Source organism: Lichenostomus cassidix, unplaced genomic scaffold (assembly GCF_008360975.1).
Source record: "Lichenostomus cassidix isolate B80296 unplaced genomic scaffold, HeHo_3.0 HiC_scaffold_34, whole genome shotgun sequence".
Taxonomy (NCBI): domain Eukaryota; kingdom Metazoa; phylum Chordata; class Aves; order Passeriformes; family Meliphagidae; genus Lichenostomus; species Lichenostomus cassidix.
The window spans coordinates 2,485,061-2,506,351 of record NW_028147431.1 but is presented as its reverse complement, the minus strand read 5'-3'; the positions used below and the strand labels follow the sequence as shown (position 1 = coordinate 2,506,351).

Sequence of the window (21,291 nt, the reverse complement as noted above, 5' to 3'; positions counted from 1 at the left end):
CCGCTGCCAGGCAACTAGCTCCGCCCTTTCTCTCGCGATTGGTGGAGATTTCGCGTCAGCTGTGATTGGCTGCGGTCTGGGAGCACACCCCTCGGTGCTCGATGTCCATTCGTCTTTTTCTTTGTCAATCAAAAAGCAAACTTCCGTACATCTTCTGGCAGAGCCCCCCACTCACCTTCTCCGATTGGCAGCCTGCCTGCGCGCCCCTTGTTCTGATTGGCTGCCGCGCTGGCCCTGCCCCCGTGGCGGGGTCCGGAAGCTCCAGGGGCTCAGTCGAAAAGCGACGGCCGCGGCGAGCAGAGCTCCGGGCCCGCCATGGCCGCGGGGGCGGTGGGGGCCGTCACGGCTGAGCTGCTGCCGCCGCTGGGCCGCCTACCTGGAGGAACCGGCACTGAGCGGGCTCTGGAAGAAGCAGAGGCCTCCGGCACCCTCAGCCTGGCCGGCCGGCGGCTGCGCACCTTCCCGGTGGCGGCGGCGCGGCGCTGGGACCTCAGCGACACCACACAGGCCGGTGAGGCCGCGGCGCCGGGGCAGGACCCCGGACCCTTCCCCATACCCCGGGGTCACTCGGGGTGTTTCGCCCCGCTGAGGGGGAGCGGCGGGTGCCCCGCCTCCCTCGGCGCCTCCGGGAGCCCGAGGCCCGCGGGAGGTGCCGCAGGCGGGTGAGGAGGCGCCGGGACGGGACGGGACGAGCCGGAGCGCCTGGTCCAGGCGGTCTGGCGGCCTCAGTTTTCCCCTCACAGAGTGGAAGGGGGTGCCATCCTGGGCTGGGGTGGTTGGGGTGGCATCAGAACCCCTTTCCCCGGGGATCTGCGTCCCCTGTTCTTATCCCTTAGCGTTCTTTGTCCTCATTAGTCTCCCTCCCTGAGGGTCACTTGTCCCTGTCACTCCCTATCCATGGAGGTCTCTTCTTCCCATCAGTTCTCCTCTCTCGGGCTCCCCCGTCTCTATGAGTCCCCGTCCCTGTCCCGCATGTCCCCCCGTGTCCCCCTCGTCCCCCTAGACCTGTCCCGGAACCGTTTCGGGGAGGTGCCAGAGGCCGCTTGCCGCCTGGTCTCGCTGGAGGGGCTCAGCCTGTACCACAACTGCCTGCGCAGCGTCCCCCCGGCCATCGCCAACCTCCAGGCTCTGGCGCACCTGGACCTCAGGTACAGCCCAGCCCCGAGAGGGGGATTTGGGGGGTCCAGCAGCGCCCCGTGACCCCGCTCTGCCCCCCACAGCCGCAACCAGCTGAGCTCTCTGCCCGCCTGCCTCTGCCTTCTGCCGCTGCGTATCCTCAACGCCAGTAACAACCGCCTGGCACAGCTGCCCCCGAACCTCGGTGCCCTGCGCACGCTGCGGCAGCTGGTGAGCGCCGGGGGACGGGGGTCGAGCCCCGCGGGGGTCGCGTTGGGATCCCTCCTGACCCTTGTTTTGCTCCGCAGGATGTCGGCTGTAACCGGCTGCGGGCGCTGCCGCCGGGGCTGGGGCAAATGCGGGCGCTGCGGGACCTCAACGTGCGACGGAACCAGCTCGCGGCGCTGCCCGAGGGTGGGTGAAGGACTCGGAGGGAGTGGGCCTCGCCACTTCGGGAGGGTCCCGTTGATCCCATGTGTCCGTGTTCCCCCGCCAGAGCTCTCGGAATTACCCCTGATCCGCCTGGATTTCTCCTGCAACCGGGTGGTTGCAATTCCGCGCTGCTTCCGGCGGCTCCGGCACCTCCAAATCCTGCTGGCGGACAACAACCCCCTCCAGTTCCCCCCCGCCCAGGTGAGGGGAGGTCCGGGGAATCCTGCCGACCCCCTAAAAGCACCACCTGACTGCACTGTGCCCCCCCAGATCTGCCTGAAGGGCAAAGTCCACATCTTCAAGTACCTGGAAGCCGAGACTGCCGCCCAGCCCCCGCCAGCATGGTAAAGGGGAGGCTCAAAGCAGGGGGACCCCGCTGTCCCCTCCTGGGGGTTTTTGAGGTCTCTCACCCCTGTTTGATCCCTGCAGCCCCCCGGACGAGCTGTGTCCCCTCCGGCAGCGGGGGGGACTGGACTCTGGCTTCCACAGCGTCGACAGTGGCAGCAAGCGCTGGTCAGGGAATGAGGTGGGATTTGGGGGGGTTTTGGGGGGCACAGGGGAATTTTTGAGTGTCCCCCAACCTACTCCCGCACCCTGCACTCCCTTTGGCACTGTTTCAGTCCACGGATGAGTTCTCAGAGGCGTCCCGGCAGCACAGGGAGATGCGCAGTGGGGCAGGTGAGGGGGGTGGGACCCCCAAAACCCCCTCGGAACCTCCTGTCACCTTCTGGGAACTGCCTGTCACCCCCCTTGTCCCCACAGCTGGTGACAGTGATCCGGAGCAGCTCGAGGAGGAGCCCTCGCCTGAGGTGACGTCACCCCCAATCCCTCTCTGACCCCCTCTCAAGTTTTGGGGTTCCCCCCCAAATGCTGGGCCCCTCTTTGTCCCCCAGGAGCAGCAGAGCCAGACCCCGAAAGGTGACACCCCCGAGGGTGTCAGGTGAGGGGCTTGGGGAGGTGTGGGGGGTTCAGGGAGGATTTGGGGACTCGGGGGAATTTGGGTGGTTCTGATCCCCTCCCCCCTGCAGGGTGGTCTCCACTTCCCGGCGACGCCCCAAGAACCTGGAGGTGTGGAGAGAGAGAGAGAGGGAGAGGAACTGGGACAGGTACTGTGGGTTTGGGACTGGGAACTGGGGCTGGGGTGATGGATTTGGGGTTGGAAATTGGGGATGGGAGTGGGGAAGGAGGGAGCAGACTGGGACAGGGATTGGGGGTGGATTTGGGATGTTGGGAATGGGATCAGGAATGGGGGTGGGACAGGGGACAAGGGCTGGGCACTGGCTCCTCTCACCCCCCACAGGACACCCCCACAGAGACCCCCCCGGACAGCGCCAATGCTGGTGAGGACTTGGGTGACCTCGTTAGGCTCAGTCCTAATTGACACGGGTCTTAATTACCCCTTCCCCCGTGCTCAGCTCTAATTAACAGGAGTCTTAATTGCCCCTCCCTCCCCCAGGATCCTGATGGAGCCCCCGGTCCCCCCTCCGCTCCCCCAAAAACCAGTGCCTTTCTCAGCCCCTCCTCCTCCCACAGTGCCACCAAACCAGGTAGGACATGACCCCCCTTGTCCCCTTCCCCAGTGCCCTGCCAGTGCGTGACCCCATCCAAATCTCCCCCGCAGTCCCCCCAGACCCCGACAGGCGGGAGCTGATCGCTGAGATGCGCCAGGTAACGACCTCCCTCCCCTCCCTGTTTATTTTATGGGGTTTTCGGGGCTCTGTTCCCCCCTCACACATTCTGGGGGGTCCCTGCTGTGCCCCCCACCCTCACAGAGCCTCGAGGCGCTGCTGCAGCTGCCACTCCCGGATGAGCTGCAGGACTCGGAGCTGCTTGGCCGCGTGGCTGCCCGGCTGCGCCCCTGGGCTGTGAGTGCGACCCCCCAAAACATGCCCCAAACCCTCCTGTATCTGCCCAAAACACCTCCCTGAAACCTCCCAGCACCCACCAGAACTCCAAAACACCTCCCTGACCCTCCTGAAACCTCCCCCCGCCCTCCATTCATCACAAAATCCCCTTCAGAACTCCTCAAAAACTCCTCTACCTTCCCCAGGCCCCCTTCAAACTCCCAAATGCCTTTTAATACCCCCAAATTGCCCTGAATCCAACCTCTCCCTGACCCTTTTCAACACCCCAAAACCCCTTTTTGAAGCCACTGGCACCTGCATAATCCCAGCCCCACAAAACTCCCCCAAGCTCTCCATTTTCCCTATTTTTATTTACCCCCCTAACCCTTCCTGACCCTCCTTCTTTCCACCTCCCAGAGCCCCCCCAGCACCCGCCGGACGCCGCAGCCCCTCCCCTGCCGGCGCTCGGGGGTCCCTGAGGTACCGTTTTGGGGGGGAAGGTTGGTTTTGGGGGAATCCTGTGCCCTCCCACAGCTGACACGGGGTCCCCCCCAGGTGAAGCCCCCACATCCCCATCGCACCCCCCCCGGGCTGCTCTTCGCCCTCTTCTACGGCCTCCTCATGGCGCTGCTCGTCGCTGCCCACCGTGCGCTCTTTGGCTGCTGAGGGACCCCCAAACCCCGGGGGAGCCCCCCGGCCCGGGGGGAGCTCCCAAACCCCTGGGGGGGGCTCCCCCCTCTGCACCTTTCGCCCCCCCTTCGTCTTGTGCCTTAACGCTGGGGAAACTGAGGCAGGGAAGGGGGAGGGGCTAAATCCCTTCTGCCCCTGCCCCCCGGGAGTGTGACCTCCTTAATTATTCCTATTATAATTAATTATAATGAGTTGTTATTATAAGCTTTTATTATCATAATGAGTTGTCATTATAATGAGTTATTATAATGAGTTGTTATAAGGGACTGTGAGTGTAATAAGTTAATAACTATAATTAATTGTAACTTAATTATGATGAAAGAATGTTAAAATATGGATGACCAAAACTTACTATAATTAATTATTATTAAAATTATTATATTTAACTATTATATTGTTGACATTATAATTAATTATAATAATTTTTTCTGTTCTAAGTATGGACGTGCCCCTCTCCCAAAATTATACTTGGTGCATCCCTGTCTATGTGACGATTGGAGGGAGTCACCGGGTGGGACCAAAACGTGTGTAGGGGGGGGTGTCACTAGTTTCGGGAGCAGTTCAGTCCTGTCTGTCTCCTGCTGCCACTGCTCAGCTTTTTGTCCGTTTTCGCCCTTTCTGTGCCCAAAAAGGGATGCTCCCCTCCAGCTGTGCTGTGCCGCCTCCACTCACGCACTCCCTTAGTTAACCCCACTAATTGCCCCCTTCCCCCAGCAGGTGCTGGAGGAGCCGAGCGCTGCCCGAGCCCCCCGGAGCGCTTCGGGGTTTTCCCCCCGTGGGACCTCCGTTAATCCCTCCCCTCCCCCCTCCCGGAGCCCCGGCGAGGCTCCGCCCACAGCGCGAGCTCGGCGCCATCTTTGTTGAGGGCAGCCCGCCATAGCCGTGCCCTCAGCGGTGAGGCCTCGGCCGCCATCGGGCCTGAGGGCAGGTAGGGGGCTGTGTGGCAGCCACATCTACTGAGAGCAAGCCGAGGCCTTCCCCATGGCAGCCACATTTACTGAGGGCAAGCCGGGGCCTTCCCCATGGCAACCACATTTACTGAGGGCAAGCCGAGGCCTTCCCCATGGCAGCCATCTTTAGTGAGGGCAAACCGAGGCCTTCCCCATGGCAGCCATCTTTAGTGAGGGCCCCACCCAGCGCCGGGGACATTGGAGGGGAGATTTCGGCGGGAAGGGTTCAGCTCGAAGGAGGTACGAAGATCGAAGCCGTTTCTATAGAATATATATTAGATATCACGATAAATCTCTCAAAACAAAAATAAAACCTGGTCCCGGCAGAGGAGGAGGGGCAATGCAGCTCCAGGCCCTCTCCCCCAAACCGGGGGGCTGCGAGGAATGGGCTGAGCTCCCCCCGAGCAGCAGCAGTTACAGGAAAGGGTTGGTGGTCCGGTGCCTGATGCCAAACGGGGCCGTTGGGGTCGGGACCGTCTGGGGGGTGCACAAAAGGGGGGGATCAGCAGCAGAGAAAGGGGGTTTGGGAACCCCCCTCGCCCCCACCACCCTCTCCCAGCCCCTCCTCACCACAAAGGGGTTGGTAGAAGCTTTGGCAACGTTGAACCCACCAAAAGGCAACCCTGGGGGTGAAATGGGGAGGGGTCAGTATAGGGGCTGGGCAGAGGTTGCCCCACAATATTTAACATTCCCCCTTCCCCCGGCTCTTACCATCAGCCTGGAAGGGGCTGGGGAACCCCCCAGGAACAGGAGGCATGCTGAAAGCAGCACCTAAAAGAGGGGACACAGAATTGGGGACCCTCCAGATCCCACGCCAGCTGGTGGTGTGGGGGGTCAGGGGGTCACTCACCAGGGCCGTTGCTCTGGAAAGGGTTGGTGGAGGGTCTGGGGGCCACGGGGGCCGTGAAGGGGTTGGTGTAGCCTGGGAAGAGGGCACAGGTGTCACCCTGGGCCACCCCTACCTTTAGGGGTCCCAAGGGGGGGTTGAACCCAGACTTACCCCCATAGGGCAGCGCTGGGGGGGCACGGAGGGTCCCAAAGAGGCTGCAGGGGGGAGGGATGAGCTGTGAGGGGGGAAGGGGGCAGGTCCTGCCCCCCCAGCAAGGTGGGGGATGGGAAGGGGGGTCAGTACCTGACAGAAGCTCCTCCCCCTGTGGGCAGAACAGAGGTGGCCCCACCCTGTGCAGCCACACCCCCTGTGGGTGCAAGAGAGAAACTATGGAGGCTTCCCAAAAAACCTCCTGGGACACCCTAGAGTGACAGAGCCCCAAACCCCCCCAAAAGCACTCGATTGAAGGGGGGGGGTCATATTAATCCTGGGTGGGAAAGAACCCAAAACCCCTTCACCAGTCCCCAGAATGTGATGGGGGGACTTCCTCCCCCCTCCCCATAAATTCCAGGGGTCTCAGGTTGCCACCAAATCCTTCCCCGTTGGCCCCACAGTCACCACGGAATGCTGGTGGGACGCCAAGCCCCCTCCCCAGAACCCCACAAGAAATGACGTTCCCACCTCCCCCTTTCCCACTAATCCAAAGTGTCCCAAGGGTGTTGGGGGGCCAGCAAACCCCTCCCTAGTCACCCGCAGGGTGGCAGGGGGACACCAAGCCCTCTCCCAGGAGTCCTGGGGGTCTCAGCGTACCTGTGGTGGTGGGTGGGCTGTGGAAGGGGGGCACAGCCCCCCCAAAAGTTGGTGCTCCTGGGCTGGTTCCAAAGGCATCGAAAGTGGGGAGAGCAGAGCGGGGAGGGGCTGGGCCTGGGGAGGGGGCTGGGGTTACTCCTAGCTGGTCACCAGCTCACCAAGAGACCCCCTGCTCCATGACCAGGACCCTCCCGGAAAGCCCCTCTGCCCCTCTGAAAGCCCACAGCTCACCGGGGAACGCAGTGAAGGCAGGTCCTGGGGGGAGACTGGCAAAGGGATCCCCCCCGATGTCAGCCAGGAGGTCAGTGCTGGCCTTTCGGGCTGGCTGGGGGGGACGGTGGGTGGCTGGGCGAGGCTGGGGGAGCACCACAAGGTCAGGGGGAGGAATTGCCCCTGGGCACCCCCGAAAGTGGCCCGGTCTCACCTGTGGCAGTGTCCCCGTGTCCCCATGGAGGAGCTGGGGGGCTGCAGGCTCTGCTGTGGTGCTTTGGGAGGGTTTCACTTGTTCTGGTGCAACGTACCTGCCATGGGAGGGCAAAATATTGACTGAGGGGTCCTCACGCTGTGCTGCCCACTGTAAACATGCCCCCAACTCCTCTCATACCATCGTTTCTTCTCATATTTCTCCTGCAGGAACTCTTTCACCTTCTGGGGGTCGCGGGAGTCAGGGAGCAGCGAAGTCCGGGGGTCAAAGGTGCCGAGCCAGACCCGCTTGCAGGCCTGGGGGGATCGGGGAGGCGACATTGGGAAGTGGGCAGGGTGGCATGCAGAGGGCAGGACCTCCACAGCACCTCCTTTACCTCATTCCCGTGTGCCTGCAGGAACAGCACCTCGGCCTCAGTGAATGTCGTCATGGAGATGGACTTGACACGGTGGGGAGGGTTCAGGCCCCGCCTGGGTAGGGATTCAGGGGATCAGCACCCCCCCTGCACCCATAAACCCCCAAAACTGAGCTTTTTCTCTCAAAAAAGTGGCATCCAAGAACCGATTCACGGAGAGCCACGTGCCTCGGCCACGGCCCCTCCCCCTGAGCCCCGCCCCTAGCGAGCGCAGCCAATCAACGACAGCTTGGCCCAGAGTGGCCACACCCGCCGCGCTATGGTCCCGCCCACTTATGAATAAATTAGCCACACCCGCTCCCCTGCCCCGCCCTCACACCCACACCCCGCCCCGCTCACAGCGCCCCCGAACAGCCGGTGCACACGAGGCTGCCCACGCTGATGTCCACGTAGGTGACGCCGCGCTGGCCGCACTCGAAGCAGAGCCGGTTGGCGGGGACGGCGCTCACCAGCTCCCGCACCCGTCGGCACCAAACCTCGGCCTCCGCGTCCCGGCCCGCGCTGCCCCTGCGGGCTCCGGGGCCTCCGCCGGGCCCCGCGCCCGGCCCGCCGCCGCCGCCGCCTCCCGCCGCCATCTTCCCGCTCGCGCGGGCCCCGCCCCCGCCGAGCGCCGCCGCTGATTGGCCGCGAGCGGCTCCCCCCCCCCGTCCTGCGCCGCGCGGCTCTTCCCGCCCTTTCCGTCCCCTCAGCGCCCTCAGGGGATTCACCGCCCCCGGCACGGCGGGAAACGCCCCGTTTCGGGCCGGTTTCACGGAAAATCAGCTGTTTCCACCACGGGCACGTCCCGTCTCCTCCCGCTGTGAGGGACGGGGGTCTAGGGGTCTCCGCCGCCCCCGGTTTTCCCCGCCTTTTTGATCCCTTTAGCGCAGTCCCCGTCGAACCCGTCACGAACACGGAAAAATTCCTCTTTTGAGGTAATTTTCTCCCAGATTCTCTATTATTCCTCCTCCCCAACACCACGCGAGACGGTCTGGGGAGTTTCAATTCCCTTATTCGGGGTCTTCTCCCCCTCAATACTAATGCCGTTGGTGAGTGTTTTAAACCCAAAACCGAGGTGAAAACCCCCTAATTTGGGTCATTTTCCTACAAATTCCCTATGTGCTCTCTGATTTGGGTAGTTTTCACGAAGAATCCCTATTATTCCGCTCCATTCTCGGTCTCTTTTCCCCCAGCTTCACTATTATTTCCACTCCACCATCCCTTTTCGGGCCATTTCCCCATAAATTCACTACTACTGCTTCCTCCCCCACCCCATTTAGGATCATTTTCTCCCACATCCCCTTTTATCCTCCTCTAACCGTAACGTGAGGGGCTGTAAGAGGGTCCCAGTCCCGTTTTTGGGGTGCCCCCGACAAGCATTTCCAGCTGCATCTCTCTTTAATAGTGCACAGAACCACGTTACAAAACCCCCCCGTTCCCACGCCCCCCCCAAACTGGGGCCCCCCCGGACCCCGCGGGGACGAAGGCAATTCTGGTAACGGGGGGCGGGGGGGGGATGAGGCACAGAGGGCCTGGGGGGATCCCAGGAAAGGGTCGGGGGGCCCTTTGCCCCCCCCCATGGTCCCCCACCCAAAATCCCAGAGGAGATCCCCCCTCCCCTCTCACCCCCCCCGCACTGGGGGCCCCCCCTCAACACAACACCCACCCACCCCCCACAGGCCGCACTGCGGACCCCCGGAGTGGAACCCCCTCCCCGGCCCCTGCTTGATGCACCCCCATAAATACCCCCCCATAAATACATTGCAAAGCAGTTACAGCACCCTCCCCTTTCAGGGGGCTGGACACCCCAACCGAGGAGTGACCTCCCCCCTTTTTTCGGGGGAACTGGACACCCCTAAGGAGGGGTGAACCCCCCTTTACTGGGGAGCTCTACCCCCCTTTATAGGGACCCCCTTAGTTCACAGGGGGAGCTGTACCCCGATATTGAGGCTCGACACCCCCTTAGCGGGGGCCCCCCGGATTGTGAGGGGGTTTAATCCCCCTTAATGAGGGGCTCGACCCTGCCCCACTATTTGGGGTTTTTTTCCCCCCATTTTTTTGGGGTCCCTCCCTGTTACCCCGGGGGATTGGTCTCCATCCTCCCCCCTCTGTTTTAGGAGTGTCCCCCCTGGTTTTTACAGAGGGACTCAACATACCATAAATACCCACCCCCATTTCTCCCCAACCCGGCCCAGCCGTGTCGCCCACCCCCTTTAGGAGCCCCCCCCTTTATCCTTAGGAGCCCCCCGCATGATTTTGGGGACCCCCCCCCGGTTATAGGGACAGGATTTGGGGTGCTCCAGGCACCCCGGGGGGGTCAGATCGCGGTGTCCCAGAGCACGGCGTGGGGCCGGCGGGCCGGGGGGGTGCCGGGGGGCGGCGGGGGTGGGGGGCGGCCCTCGGGAGCGGCCCCCCCTTTCCAGGCGGGGGGGGCGGGCAGGGGGGGCAGGCTGTCCTGCTTGCACAGCCCCCCCCCCCGCCCCCCCCGCGCCTTGATCTCGGTGCAGACGCATCGTTTTCGGTCGATCACCTCTTGCAGCTGCCCGTCCCGGGGCCGGGGGGCGGCGGGGAAACCCCCCGCGGGACCCGCCCCGGGAACCCCTCCGGAGAGGGGGCGCGATGAGGGGGGACCGCGTGGGAACGGGGGGGCCCCGGCCTGGCGCACCCCCGACGTGGAGGCGGAGCGGCCCAGGCGGGGACCCCCGGGGAGCTCTGGGGACGGGGAGGAGGGCGTCAGGGGGACACTGTGTCATCCCTCGCAAACCCCCCTGGTGTCACCCCCTGCCCAGGAAAAAGGGTACCCAGATGGTCCCCATCTCTGCGCCCACCCAAGATATCTCTGCCCCCGCAAATGTCCCCATTTCGCCCAAGATGTTCCCCCTGTGTCGCTCTGCATAACCCCCGCCCTGCTATCCTTATGTAACCTCCTACCCCTCATTTCCCCGTGTCCCTCTGTGTCCCCCCAGTGTCCCCATCTGCCCCGCAACATCCCCGTAACTCCCCAAATATCCCCAACAAGTGTCCCCCATACTGCCCCCCTCCCGGTGTCTCCTCCCCAACTCCGGCCAACCCCCCCTGCACGTACCCGAGGGTCTGCCGCAGGCGGGGAAGGTCTGGCAGGGCACGGGGGGTCCCGGCCGGCCCCGGGGCCCCTCGGCCCGGACAGGGATCCCCGACGGGGGGGGAACCGTCCCCGCCCCCGCCCGCTCCTCCCGGGGGGGCTCCGGTACCTCTGAAAAAAGGATGGGAGGGGGAAAAGGGAGTCAGCCCCGCCCACGGAGCATGGCCCCGCCCCGATCCCCGCCCCATCCCTGTCACTCACTCTCGGTCTCCTTCGCGCGGCGGGCAGAGGCTCCGCCCCCTCGGCGCAGGGGCGGCTCCTCCTCGCGGGAAAGGGCGGGGCCTGCTGAGGCCACGCCCCCTCGAAGGCTCTCGTAGGCGGGCGGGCGCTTCCCGGGAGGCGGAGCTTCGGTGGACGGTGGGAGGGGCAGCGGGCCGAGCCCCGCCCCCCCACGCTCGCGCCCCGCCCCTCCCGGCGCGTGGTGAGGGGGGAGCGGCGTGGAGTGGCTGCGCGCGCGGGCGGGAGGCGGGGCCTCGCGGCGCGAGGGGAGCGGCAGGCGCGAGGCACCCTCGGGGGGCGGGGCCAGCGGGGGTGGGCGGGGCGGGAGCAAGTTGGGGAACGGCGGTGGAATGGGGGCGGGGCCTGAGAATGGGGCGTGGCCTATGAAGGGGGCACGGCCGGCGTGAGGGGCGTGACCAGAGAAAGGGGCGTGACCTGTGTAGGGGGCGTGGCCAGAGTGCGGCACGGGGCCGCTGAAAGGGGCGTGGGCCGCGTGGGGGATGTGTCCGTGGAAAGGGGCGTGTCCCGGGAAAGGGGCGTGTCCCGGCCCCTCCCCTGCGGGCAGGGGGCAGCTCATCTCCTCGTAAATGGCCTCGGGCTCCTCGGGGGGCGGAGGGGGGGCTCCTCCCGGCGCCCCCCGCCGGGGATCTCCCCCCGGGATGCCCCGGGCGTCCCCCACCATCTCGATGTACACGGGCTCCTCCCCTTCGCCCTGCTCGGCCAGGGGGGGCGGAGGGGCCCCGGCTGACAGGCGGGTCTGAGGGCTGCGTGAGGGCTTCAAGGGGGGCGTCTGCCGCACGCAGCCCCCCCGGGGGGTGCCTGGGGAAGGGAGGGGTGTCAGGGGGGTGGTACACCCTCTCTGCCTCTTTAAAGCCCTTGTGTCCCCTCCCTGCCACCCAAACACCCTTGAGAGCCCTCCCTGCTCCCCCAAACTCCCCGTGTCACCTCCTTGCCAACCCAACCCACCTGAGCCGCCACACTTGCCCCCAGATCCCCCACAACCCCCCAGCCCCACCAAGCACCCCCCAAGCCCCCCCTGCTTCACTCACCACCTCTCTTGGCAGGCGGTGCCTCAAGCCCCCTGCCCTCGGGGGGCCCGGTGCGGGGCCCGGGGGGGCGCAGGGGTACCCCCGAGTCAGGGAGCCCCACGGCGTGGCAGGACAGGGAGCGGGGGGCCATGCCAGGGGCGCAGGGCCGAGGGCCGCGTTCCTGCGGCGCCGGCAGGGTTAGGAACCCCACACGCAGTGGGCGCCGCAGGGAACCCCCCTCCCGTGCCTTGGGGACCCTGTGGATGGAACACAGCGGGTCAGGACGACCCCAGAATTTCTGGGGACACCCCGACCCAATCAGGGGTTGTCTGGGACTTGGCTCCCCTGGAGTAGGGAAATGGGGGTACGAGGGGGAACTGGAATCCCCCATCTTTGGGGGTTCTGAGGGGCAGAGGGTGAGTCATGTGTCTCGGGGTCATCCCAGGAGTGCAGAGGGTCACTGGGGCTTTCTGCATGGAGGTTCTGCGAAGGGGTGGTGGTAGCAGATTCCTCCAGGGTGAGTCGGGTTCTTTGGGTCCTGCCAGGGGAATTCTGGGGTTTTGGGTGACCTCCCAGGTTGTTCCTGAGGCCCCCCAGAGCGGTCCAGGGTGGTCCTGGGGGTCCCAGTGTCCCCTGAGGGTGATCCTGGGGTATTAGTTTTCCCTAGCTTGGTCTTGGGAGGGTTTCCATGTTCCCCCAGGGTGATCCCAGGGGGTTTGGTGTCCCCCCAAGGAGGTCCCAGTGCCTCCCCAGTGTGTCCCCGGTGTCCCCTCACCCCTTGCGAGGCTCCTCCTCGCGGGGGCGCCACTCGGGGCGACCCTTGCGCTGCAGCAGGTTCATGGCGGCCGCTGGGGGGCGCTCCTCGCCCAGGCGCAGCAGGGCGGCGGCAGCGGCGGCGAGTTCCGACCGCGGGGGGGCGCTCATGGCTGGGGGCGGGGCCTTCAGACCCCGCCCCCTCAGCACCGGGGACACCCCCCCCCGAATTCTGTCCTGAGACCCACCCGGACCCCGTGTCCCGAGACCCCCCCTTCCCCGGACTCCGCGTCCTGAGACCCCCACACACCCTGCTCCCGAGACCCCCCGCCCGTCCCAGACCTCCACATCCCCCGGCCCACCGCGACCCCCAAACCCCCAGCCCCCACTTGGACGTTGGGTCCCGACGCCCGCCCTCCCCAAGCCCCTCAGACGCCTCAGTCCCCCCCGGAGCCCCCTCCCCCCCTGGCGGCTGGGTCCCTCTGCCCTTCCCTCCCCCAGAAGGGATCCTGGGGTCTCCCTGCACCCCCGCGCGCCGGGTTTCCCAACCCCACCCGGACCCCTCCGAGGCGATGCCGGGCTGCCCCCAAACCCACCCGAATGCCTGCGAGCCCCCCGAACACCAGGCTCCCTCTGCTCACACCGATGCTGGGGACCCCCCAAACCCGTGCGGTCACCCCCAGCCTCCCACTCCCCACCCGAACGCCCAAAGCCCCGCCAGTCCTGGGGTCCCCCCATCACTCCCTCCGCCCCCCAGGATCCGGGGTCCTCACACCCCACCCGGACACCGGGTTCCTCTGCCCCCCCAGGGCCTCCCAGCCTCCTCCCTCCCCGCCCCTCGTTACCTGTCGCTCTCTCGGGGGTCCCAGGGTTGGGGGGGGGGGTGAAATCCTCCGCCGCGCCCCCCCCCCCACCACCGCCAGCACGGCCGGGCCCGGGCCGGGGGCTCACGGGGGACGTTGGCCCATGGCGGGGGGGGCTCTAGCAGCCTGCGAGGGAGGGGCAGCGGGTGGTCACCGGGCGCGGGGGGGGCCCCGGGCCCACCCCCATCCCTCCCCTCCTCCCTCACCGGCCGCTCCCGCCTCCCGCTCGCGCCGCTCCATTGGCGCTGACGCAGCGTCCGGGACGCGCCGCGGCCGCGCTGGCGCCCCCTGGCCGCGCGGAGGACCCGCAGAGCGCCGCGTCTCAAAGGGGTGTCGATGAAGGCGTGGCTTATGGAGACAAGGGCGTGGCCTGCGGGGTGGGGCGTGGCCGCGCGCGGACCGACGACGCCTTAAAGGGCAACATCAGTTCCGCTTCCCACTTCCGGGTCCTGCCGCCGCCGCCGCCGGTAACGGCTCCGGGCCGGCCCCGCCATGTTCCTCCTCCTTCTCCCGCCGCCGCCGCCCCCATGAGCCGCAAGAAAAGCGGCTTCGCCATCACCAGCGTCCGCGGCGGCAGCGGGACCGCGTCCGGCGATGCCTCCGGCGCCCCAACCGGTTCTTCCTCGTCCTCCTCCGGCAGCCCCAGCGGGTCCCGGTTCCGCCTGGTTCGCTTACTGTCGCCGGGGGAGGTGCTGCGGCGTGGCCGGTGGCTCTGCCGCGATTTCTACGAGCGGGACGCGTCACCGCGGGGAGGCGGCGGCGGCGGCGGGAGGGTCCCGGTGTCGCTGGACGCCCCCCGGGCCATCCCCGCCCCCCACCAGCCCCGGTCGCTCGGGGCCTTCGCGCAGCTGGTGCAGCAGGTGAGGGGGCGGGATGTCCTGCGGCGGGGCAGAGGTGACCGCGTCCCCCCGGCGGCACTGACCCCCGGCGGCACTGACCCCCGGCGGCACTGACCCCCCCGTTGTTTACAGGCGCTTCCCCCCAAGCCCCCCTCGCCACGCCCAGGGGGCGGGGCTGAGCTCAGCGCACGCCTGGGATTGGCTGGCGAAGAGAGCGAGGACGAGGGGTGAGGCGGGACATCCGCTCTGGAGGGAGTTCCGGTTCGGGGGCGTTCCGGTCTGGCGGGGGGGAGCGGCTGAGGTGCGAGGGAGGGGCGCGATTTCCCCTCCTGCACCCAAAAAGCCTGCAGGATTTCCCCTCCTGCGCCCGAAAAGGGAAGGAAACGGGGAGGTGGGGAGGGGGAAGTTGAAGCTCTCCCCCGCCTTGGACACCTAGGGCGGGTGGCGGAGTCCATTTGTCCGTCTGACGCCCCTCCCTTGTCCCCCTCTGTCACAGTGCCGGGAGCGGCGTCACCGCCATCGACAACAAGATTGAGAGGGCCATGGTGAGACCCCGGGAGGGCAGGCGGTGGAGGGTCCCGATGGGTGGCCGTGGGGGGTCTGTGGGAGCTGTGGAATATGGCTGGAGGCACTCGGGGGGCTTTGGGAGATCCATGTGGGATTTGGATCCCTGCAGGGGGTTCTGGGGGCTGTGGGACCTGGATGGGTGAGCTTTTAGTGCTGGAAGGAGGCTCGAGGGGGCTTTGGATCCTAACTGGCTGGTCTGGGGGGCTGTGGGATCTGGATGTGGGATTTGGGTCCTAGCCGGGGGAGGCTCTGGGGAGAGCCCTGACACCTCTCCCCGCAGGACCTGGTGAAGTCCCACCTGCTGCTGGCGGTGCGGGAGGAGGTGGAGGCGCTGCGGGAGCAGATCCGAGAGCTGAGCGAGAGGCGCACGGTGCTAGAGCAGGAGAACCGCCTGCTCCGGGCACTCGCCACCCCACAGCAGCTCGCCCGCCTGCGGCCCCCGCAGCCCCCCGGGCCGCCCCCCGGGCCGCCCTGAGCTCGGGGGGTTCTCAGGGGGTGGGCAGGGAGTCCTCACTCGCTGCACCGCTGCTGCTTTATTGGGAGGAAGGCAGGGGGGCGTCACTGAGCCCCCTTACCCTTCCTGCGCAATTTTGGGCCTTTTTTAATAAAGCCGCGATTTTTACAGCACGGGTGAGGGGACGTGTTAATCTGGGGAAAACTTGGGTTAATTTGTGGTTCATAAAGAGGTGAGAGCGGCTCCGGGCCGCGGAGGGACTCGAACCCGCGGCCCTCCGGCGCCGCCACGTTGGGGAAGGCAATAGCAAAGCGGGGCCGCGGAGGTCGCCCTGTTGGGGAGGTCAGCAAGGGGCGGCCGAGGCCGCCATCTTGGTGAGGTCAACACCTGGGGCGTGGCCACAGGCGGAAAGGGGCGCCACTTCCGCCGCCATGAAGCCGCGCTCGGTGCCGCCGCCGCCGCCCGGGGGAATCCTGAGGCGAGGGGGACGCGGGGGGGAAAACCGGCAGGTGGGGGACGACGGGACACCGCAGGAACACCGGTGGGGCGGAACGGGACAGCCTGAAACACGAGGGAGGGGAGCCGCGAGGGGACGAGGCGCCGCAAGACACAGCGGGGGGATCCCCGAAAGACGGCGGGGCTGGGAGGACAGCGGGACACGGCGAAACACGGCGGGGGGAGCTCCGTGACACCGGCTCTGCCCCCCCAGGTGCGTTTCGCGCCGAGCCCCGCGATGGATGACGAGGAAGAGGAGGATAAAGACGGGGGGGTCGCTACCTCGGGCCCCCCCCCGCTGGCGGTGCCCACCCTGCACAGCAGCCGGGCAGCCCTCGGCGCTCCCCCCGAGCCCTTCGACGCCCCCCGGGCCGCGGCCGCTCTCCTGGGCAGCTCCTTCGCGGCCCGCAGCGCCCTCGGCGGGGCCGCGGCCGCAGGTCAGTTTGGAGGGAGGGGGTCAGTTATCACCCAGCCGCTCTTTTCCCGGTTTTAACCCAAAACTCTGGTTTTTAGCCATGAACGTGCCGCAGGCCCAGCGGCTCTTCCGGGGCCTGGTCAGCCTGGCCGTGCCCCCCCCACCGGGGCCACGCCGGGGGGTCCCACCGCCCCCCGCGCCCTCCCCGCAGGTGAGGCCTGACCCCCGCAGCCCCAGACTTCCCCACCGCCTCCCCGGTGTTAACGGGACCGCTCCCCCCGTTCTTCTGTTGTCCCCCAGGTTCCTGGGCCGGAGTTGGGAGTCCTGGCAGGGGGTGCTGGGAGGGGGATGGGGTGGCCCTGGCTGCCCACCCCCAGCCCCCCCGAGCCCCCCCGGGCCCTCCCGCGCCCCCCTGGAGCCACCTTTGCAATGTTCCAGAAGCTGCAGCAGTGGGGGGGCTGCTGAACGGGAACGACCCCCCGCCGCCCCCAAAATAAACAATTATTTGTAAATTCTGGGGGGGGTGAGTGCGTGACCACCCCAAAAACGACCCTCCCACCGCTGACCAATCACCTCCTTTATTCCGGGGCCCCCCCTCGCACAGAGCAAACCACGGCAAACGCCGGGGGGGGGAGGGAACACCCCAAAAACTGGGGGGAGGGGGGAACAAACAGAGCCCCTCCCCCCATTTGGCATTTGGTGGGGTGGGGAGCGACCTCCCCCCTCCCCCACCCCAGGAGCGTCAGGGCCCCCCCAGACCGGGGAGGGTTCCAGGGGGTCTCAGGGGGTGTCACCTCGTCCCTTGTGGAAGAGATAAATCGGCCGCTGGAAGCCTAGGGAAAAAAAGGAGGATTGGGTGGGGAGGAAAAAAGGGGAGGATGGGGAGCCCCCAAATTTATGACTCTCCCACTTCACCCCAAGAAACCCCCGGCACTGCCCAGCCCCAAACCTCCCCTGGTGTCCCCCCACCCCACTCCCAACCCCTCCAAACGTCTGGGTGAGTCCCAAACCCCCAGTTTGGGGTGTCCCCCCCACCAGAACCTTTTTCTATCAAACCAGGTTCCCCCCAGACCCTCTCCCCTCTAAAAACCCCCCTGGATTTGGGGTCCCACCCCCGGGATTTGGGGTCCACCCCAGCTGTGGGCCCCCCCACCTTTGGAGCTGTGCTGGGGGGTCCCCAGGAGCTCGCAGCGCTCGAACCCCACCTCGGGGGACGTCAGGTAGGCTGGGAACTGCTCCGGCCGCAGCCGGATCCGTTGGTAGTTCCGGTACGTCGTCTCCTGGGAACGTGGGATCAGCCACCAGAAACACCAAAATCCCCTTGGAGCCCCCCAAAAACTCAGAGATCCCCCCCATTCCAGCCCCCCAAATGAACTGCTCCCCCTGAGATTCCCCCCATTCCAGCCCCCCCAAATGAACTGCTCCCCCCAAACCCCACAATGATGCTCCTAACCCCTCTGGTCACCCCCTGCAGAGCCACCGAGTGCCCCCAAAACCCACCTGAGACACCCTTTAACCTCCCCAAACCCCACCGAGCCCAAGGCAGCACCTTTTCAGCCCCCTAAAAATTCATCGGGGACTCCCTTGAACCTCCTTTAATCAAAAACCCCACTGAGACTTCCTCAAACCCCCTCAAACATCGCCGCCAAACCCAATCAAGAGCCCCACAAAGATCCCCCAGACCCCTGCACAACCTCTCCATGACCCCCCAGACCCCTGCACAACCTCTCCATGACCCCCCAGACCCCTGTACAACCTCTCCATGACCCCCCAGACCCCTGTACAACCTCTCCATGACCCCCCAGACCCCTTTATGACCCCTCTGTGACCCCCAAGCCCCCCCAACCTCACCACGAGCCCCCTGCATTGGTGATACAAAAATTCCAACGGCTGGGGCTCCTGAAGCAAGTTCCCCCCCAGACCCTTCTGCGACCCCAAAAACGACCCCCAAAACTCACCGTGAGCCCCCCAAAACTCACCGTGAGCCCCTTGCGCTTGCGATACGACTCCCAGGGCTGCGGCTCCAGCAGCAGGATCCCGCCGGGCCGCAGGTGCCGGAATGCCCTCCGGAAGAGCCGCTTGAGCCCCTCGTCCCCCCAGTTGAGCTGCACCCACTTGGTGAGGGACAGCAGCAGCACCACGTCGAACTCGGGGCGCTGAGCCCCCACCGCCTCCTCCCGCTCCGGGACGTAGTTCCCCTGGGGGGGGCACGGTCAGGGTTTTGGGGGCACCAGGAGGGGTTTTGGGGTGTTTGAGGGGCTGGGGGGCACGTGCTGAGCCCCACAGAGGGAGGTGGGGAGACCCACCGAGAGGTTTTGGGGGGTGGGGGGGACATGCTGAACCCCAGTGAGGGGTTTTGGTGTCCCTCAGAGGAGTTTTAGGGTGTGGGGAGCACACGCTGAACCCCAATGAGGGGTTTTGGGAGGTTCTGAGTCCCACCCAGGGATTTGGGGAGCACACACTGAACCCCAGTGAGGGGTTTTGGGTTTTGGGAGGTTCTGAGTCCCACCCAGGGATTTGGGGGGGCACACGCTGAACCCCACGCTGGGGTTCCCAAAAACGCTGGGTTTTGGGGACCCCAGACCGAGGTCTGGCGCTGCCCCACACACCCCAGAGATGAAAAGGGGGAAATCCCACATTCCTCCAACCTCCTGGTGACCCCTTCACACCCACCAAGACCCCAAACATCCCTCTATGCCATTTGTCACCCCCAAAACCCATCTAAGATCCCCCCAGACTCACAAACCCCCCGTTACCTCTCTAGGCCTACCAAGAACCCCCAAAACTCAGCTAAGATCCTCTTAAAACTCTTCTCAGCTCCTCTAGATCCCTTGTGGCTCCTTAAACCCACCAAGACCCCCAAAAACCCAGCAAAGACCTTCCTAAAGTCCTCGCCAGCCCCCTGATATCTATCTGTCCTTCCCCTAAACCCACCAAGATCCTCCTAAAATTTCCTTCACACCCCTTTTAGACCCCCTAAGACCCTCCAAAACCCATCTCACAGCTCCCCCAAACCCCCACACACAATTGTAAACCCCTTCAATCCCCCAACACCCCCCTAAAACTTTCTTCAAGTCCCCTTTACACCCAGCAAGGCCTTACAAATCCCCTCCAAACCCCCGTTCCTTCTTGTCACCCCCTAAAATCCACCAACACCCCCATAAACCCATCCAAGACCTTGACAGAACTCTCTTCAAGCCCCTTTTAGACTCACCACCACCTGCCAAAACCCATCCCAAACCCCCTCCAGCCCCTGTCCCCACTTGTCACTCCCCCAAAAGCCCCCAAAAGCCCCCAAAAGCCTTCCCTCGCCCCCCTCCAAACCCCTCCCGCGCACTCACCGTGACAAACACGACGTTGTGCGGGAAATCGGTGGCCCCGGGCCCGTCGGGGGGAAGCTGCGGGGCGGCGATGGGGCCCCGGCTGGCCAAGAGCGCGGCGGGGAAGCCTTTCCTGGCTCCCCCCGCGGCGTCGCCGTCCGCCCCCAGCCCCTCGGACAGGTAGTGGCGGATGTTCTGCCGGGCCGAGCGGATCAGCCGCCCGTCAATGTCCAGCCCCACCATCCTGGAGGGCGCCCAGCGCTTGGCGATGCTCAGCGTGAGGTGCCCCACGTTGCACCCCACGTCCAGCACCTCCTTCCCCGTGAACCACTCGGGCCGCAGCGCCCGCAGCCGCGCGTCCTCCACGTCCGGGTTGCGGTACCCGTAGTATTTGCAGTAATTCCCGTACTGGAACTTGCGCACCTGGTGCCGCGGCCGCTGCGCCGCCTTCCCGGGGGGCTTCGGCTTCTCGGCAGCGGGAGGGGGCGGCGGGCGAGGCCCCTCGGATTTGCTGCAAGTCCGTCGGCGCTTGCGGTGCCGGCCGGGGGCGGGGAGGGCGGCGGGGCACGGCGGGGCGGTGGGAGCGGCGGAGGGTTCGGCGGGGCGGGCGGGCTCCTCGCCGTGCCCGCTGCCGGCGGCGTTGGCGGAGGCGGCGCCGGCGGTGCCGGCCCGTTGCTGCCCGCGGTGGCGGTGCCGGCGCCGCGCGCTCTTGGCCGGGGACGCCAAGCGCAGCCCCTCGCCCGGCGCGTTGAGGCTCAGCGGGTCCGTGATGTCCCGCGGCACCAGGATCTCCACGGGGTCGCGGCCGCGCTGCGGGAGCGGCGAAGACTGCGGGGTGCGCGCGTTCAGCGCTCGGCTCACCTCCTCGTCCAGGAGGCTGTTGAGGTTGAGCGGGTCGAAGATGTTCCCGCCGAGCAGGAACTCGGACGGCAGCACCGGGCCGCACTCCGAGGCCGCGCGGCGCCGCCGCTTCCACGCCGGCTGCTTCGCCCCGCAGCTGCTGCGCCGCTTCCCGCCGCCGCCGCCCGCCGTGCGGAGGCCATTGCGGGGCCGCGGGGGCTCGGGCGGGTCCGGGGGTCCCGGGGGCGCGGCGGCGGCAGCGGGAGGAGGCGGCGGCGGCGGCGGCACCAGGAAGGCCTCAGGCGCCGCCGCCATGGCGGCCCGGCCCGCGCCTGCGCGCTGCGCCGCGCCGCCCTCACGCATGCGCGGCCGGAGGGGGGAGCGGGGGGAGCCGCGCGCGCGGGCCCTCCGAGCCCGCCGCCTCCCGCCCGCGATGGCAGCGCCGCGGCGGCCCGGCGGCGCTTATATAGCGGAGAGGCGGGGATTGGGCAGTGCACGCCCACAAAAGGGGGTGGGACGCTAGCGCGCCGCCAATAGGAGCGGCTGCGCGGCGCACGGCGGCCAATGAGGAGAGGCGGCGCGCGCGGAGAGAGAGGGGGGCTTGAGGAGCTTGCGGTGGCCGCGGCGAGCGCCTGCGCGGAAAACGCGGAGAAAAGGCGGGCGGGGGAGGAGGACAGGGAGCCGGGGGGGTTATAGCTATGGTGGTTCGGGAGCTACGCGGGAAAGGGCGAAGTGCGCGGAGGGGGAAGAGCGGGCGGCGGCAAGGCGGAGCAGGCGGAGAACGGGCGCCCGGCGCGGAGGCCTCGCCGCGCGCGCGGGGGTTGCCGGCAGTTGGAGTCCGCGCGGGGCTGGAGCGTGCGCAGTGCGAGCGCTTTCCCCCCCCACACC

At 66.6% G+C, this 21,291-nt stretch overlaps 6 protein-coding genes across 14 annotated transcripts; 3 read left to right on the top strand and 3 right to left on the bottom strand.

The window, feature by feature from the left end:
- Positions 1–96: 96 nt before the first annotated feature.
- Positions 97–5,456, top strand: LRCH4 (leucine rich repeats and calponin homology domain containing 4). Of its 6 annotated transcripts, XM_085045257.1 has the most exons (17): positions 118–511; positions 1,004–1,148; positions 1,221–1,347; positions 1,425–1,530; positions 1,613–1,749; positions 1,819–1,892; positions 1,978–2,074; positions 2,169–2,226; positions 2,311–2,357; positions 2,442–2,488; positions 2,577–2,654; positions 2,849–2,888; positions 3,005–3,095; positions 3,170–3,216; positions 3,321–3,413; positions 3,810–3,872; positions 4,800–5,456. In XM_085045257.1, the coding sequence occupies exons 1-17, from the start codon at positions 316–318 to the stop codon at positions 4,944–4,946; spliced, it is 1,593 nt and encodes a 530-aa protein (XP_084901383.1). In that variant the 5' UTR covers positions 118–315; the 3' UTR covers positions 4,947–5,456. The 6 variants fall into 6 exon arrangements, 5 of the variants coding, with proteins under 5 accessions (XP_084901386.1, XP_084901385.1, XP_084901383.1 ...); XM_085045258.1 differs by lacking the exons at positions 3,810–3,872; positions 4,800–5,456 and adding an exon at positions 3,927–4,474 and having other exon boundaries at positions 120–511; XM_085045261.1 differs by lacking the exons at positions 3,810–3,872; positions 4,800–5,456 and adding an exon at positions 3,948–4,474 and having other exon boundaries at positions 122–511.
- AGFG2 (ArfGAP with FG repeats 2) lies at positions 5,287–8,117 on the bottom strand. 4 transcript variants are annotated; one of them, XM_085045262.1, is made up of 12 exons: positions 7,850–8,113; positions 7,472–7,565; positions 7,276–7,391; positions 7,096–7,192; positions 6,903–7,026; positions 6,672–6,785; positions 6,165–6,228; positions 6,033–6,076; positions 5,883–5,954; positions 5,744–5,803; positions 5,603–5,655; positions 5,287–5,509 (listed from the first exon to the last, which is right to left on the bottom strand). In XM_085045262.1, the coding sequence occupies exons 1-12, from the start codon at positions 8,083–8,085 to the stop codon at positions 5,447–5,449; spliced, it is 1,137 nt and encodes a 378-aa protein (XP_084901388.1). In that variant the 5' UTR covers positions 8,086–8,113; the 3' UTR covers positions 5,287–5,446. The 4 variants fall into 4 exon arrangements, 3 of the variants coding, with proteins under 3 accessions (XP_084901388.1, XP_084901391.1, XP_084901390.1); XR_014847736.1 differs by lacking the exon at positions 6,033–6,076 and having other exon boundaries at positions 7,850–8,115; XM_085045265.1 differs by lacking the exon at positions 6,903–7,026 and having other exon boundaries at positions 7,850–8,116.
- A 751-nt stretch (positions 8,118–8,868) lies between these two features.
- NYAP1 (neuronal tyrosine phosphorylated phosphoinositide-3-kinase adaptor 1) lies at positions 8,869–13,793 on the bottom strand. Its single transcript, XM_085045256.1, has 7 exons — positions 13,680–13,793; positions 13,456–13,599; positions 12,633–12,783; positions 11,879–12,114; positions 10,812–11,648; positions 10,575–10,721; positions 8,869–10,201 (listed from the first exon to the last, which is right to left on the bottom strand). Exons 3-7 carry the CDS (start codon positions 12,779–12,781, stop codon positions 9,807–9,809), a joined length of 1,764 nt encoding a protein of 587 aa, XP_084901382.1. The 5' UTR covers positions 12,782–12,783; positions 13,456–13,599; positions 13,680–13,793; the 3' UTR covers positions 8,869–9,806.
- Positions 13,183–15,506, top strand: LOC146423184 (uncharacterized). The gene is made up of 6 exons (XM_085045086.1): positions 13,183–13,277; positions 13,420–13,480; positions 13,596–14,333; positions 14,445–14,539; positions 14,809–14,857; positions 15,160–15,506. The coding sequence occupies exons 1-6, from the start codon at positions 13,183–13,185 to the stop codon at positions 15,352–15,354; spliced, it is 1,233 nt and encodes a 410-aa protein (XP_084901212.1). The 3' UTR covers positions 15,355–15,506.
- A 109-nt stretch (positions 15,507–15,615) lies between these two features.
- On the top strand, positions 15,616–16,755 carry PPP1R35 (protein phosphatase 1 regulatory subunit 35). Its single transcript, XM_085045266.1, has 4 exons — positions 15,616–15,842; positions 16,043–16,265; positions 16,342–16,454; positions 16,544–16,755. The coding sequence occupies exons 1-4, from the start codon at positions 15,765–15,767 to the stop codon at positions 16,706–16,708; spliced, it is 579 nt and encodes a 192-aa protein (XP_084901392.1). The 5' UTR covers positions 15,616–15,764; the 3' UTR covers positions 16,709–16,755.
- Positions 16,756–16,805: 50 nt separating this feature from the next.
- On the bottom strand, positions 16,806–20,851 carry MEPCE (methylphosphate capping enzyme). Its single transcript, XM_085045091.1, has 4 exons — positions 19,585–20,851; positions 18,223–18,441; positions 17,397–17,523; positions 16,806–17,076 (listed from the first exon to the last, which is right to left on the bottom strand). The coding sequence occupies exons 1-4, from the start codon at positions 20,764–20,766 to the stop codon at positions 17,024–17,026; spliced, it is 1,581 nt and encodes a 526-aa protein (XP_084901217.1). The 5' UTR covers positions 20,767–20,851; the 3' UTR covers positions 16,806–17,023.
- Between the last annotated feature and the right edge of the window lie 440 nt (positions 20,852–21,291).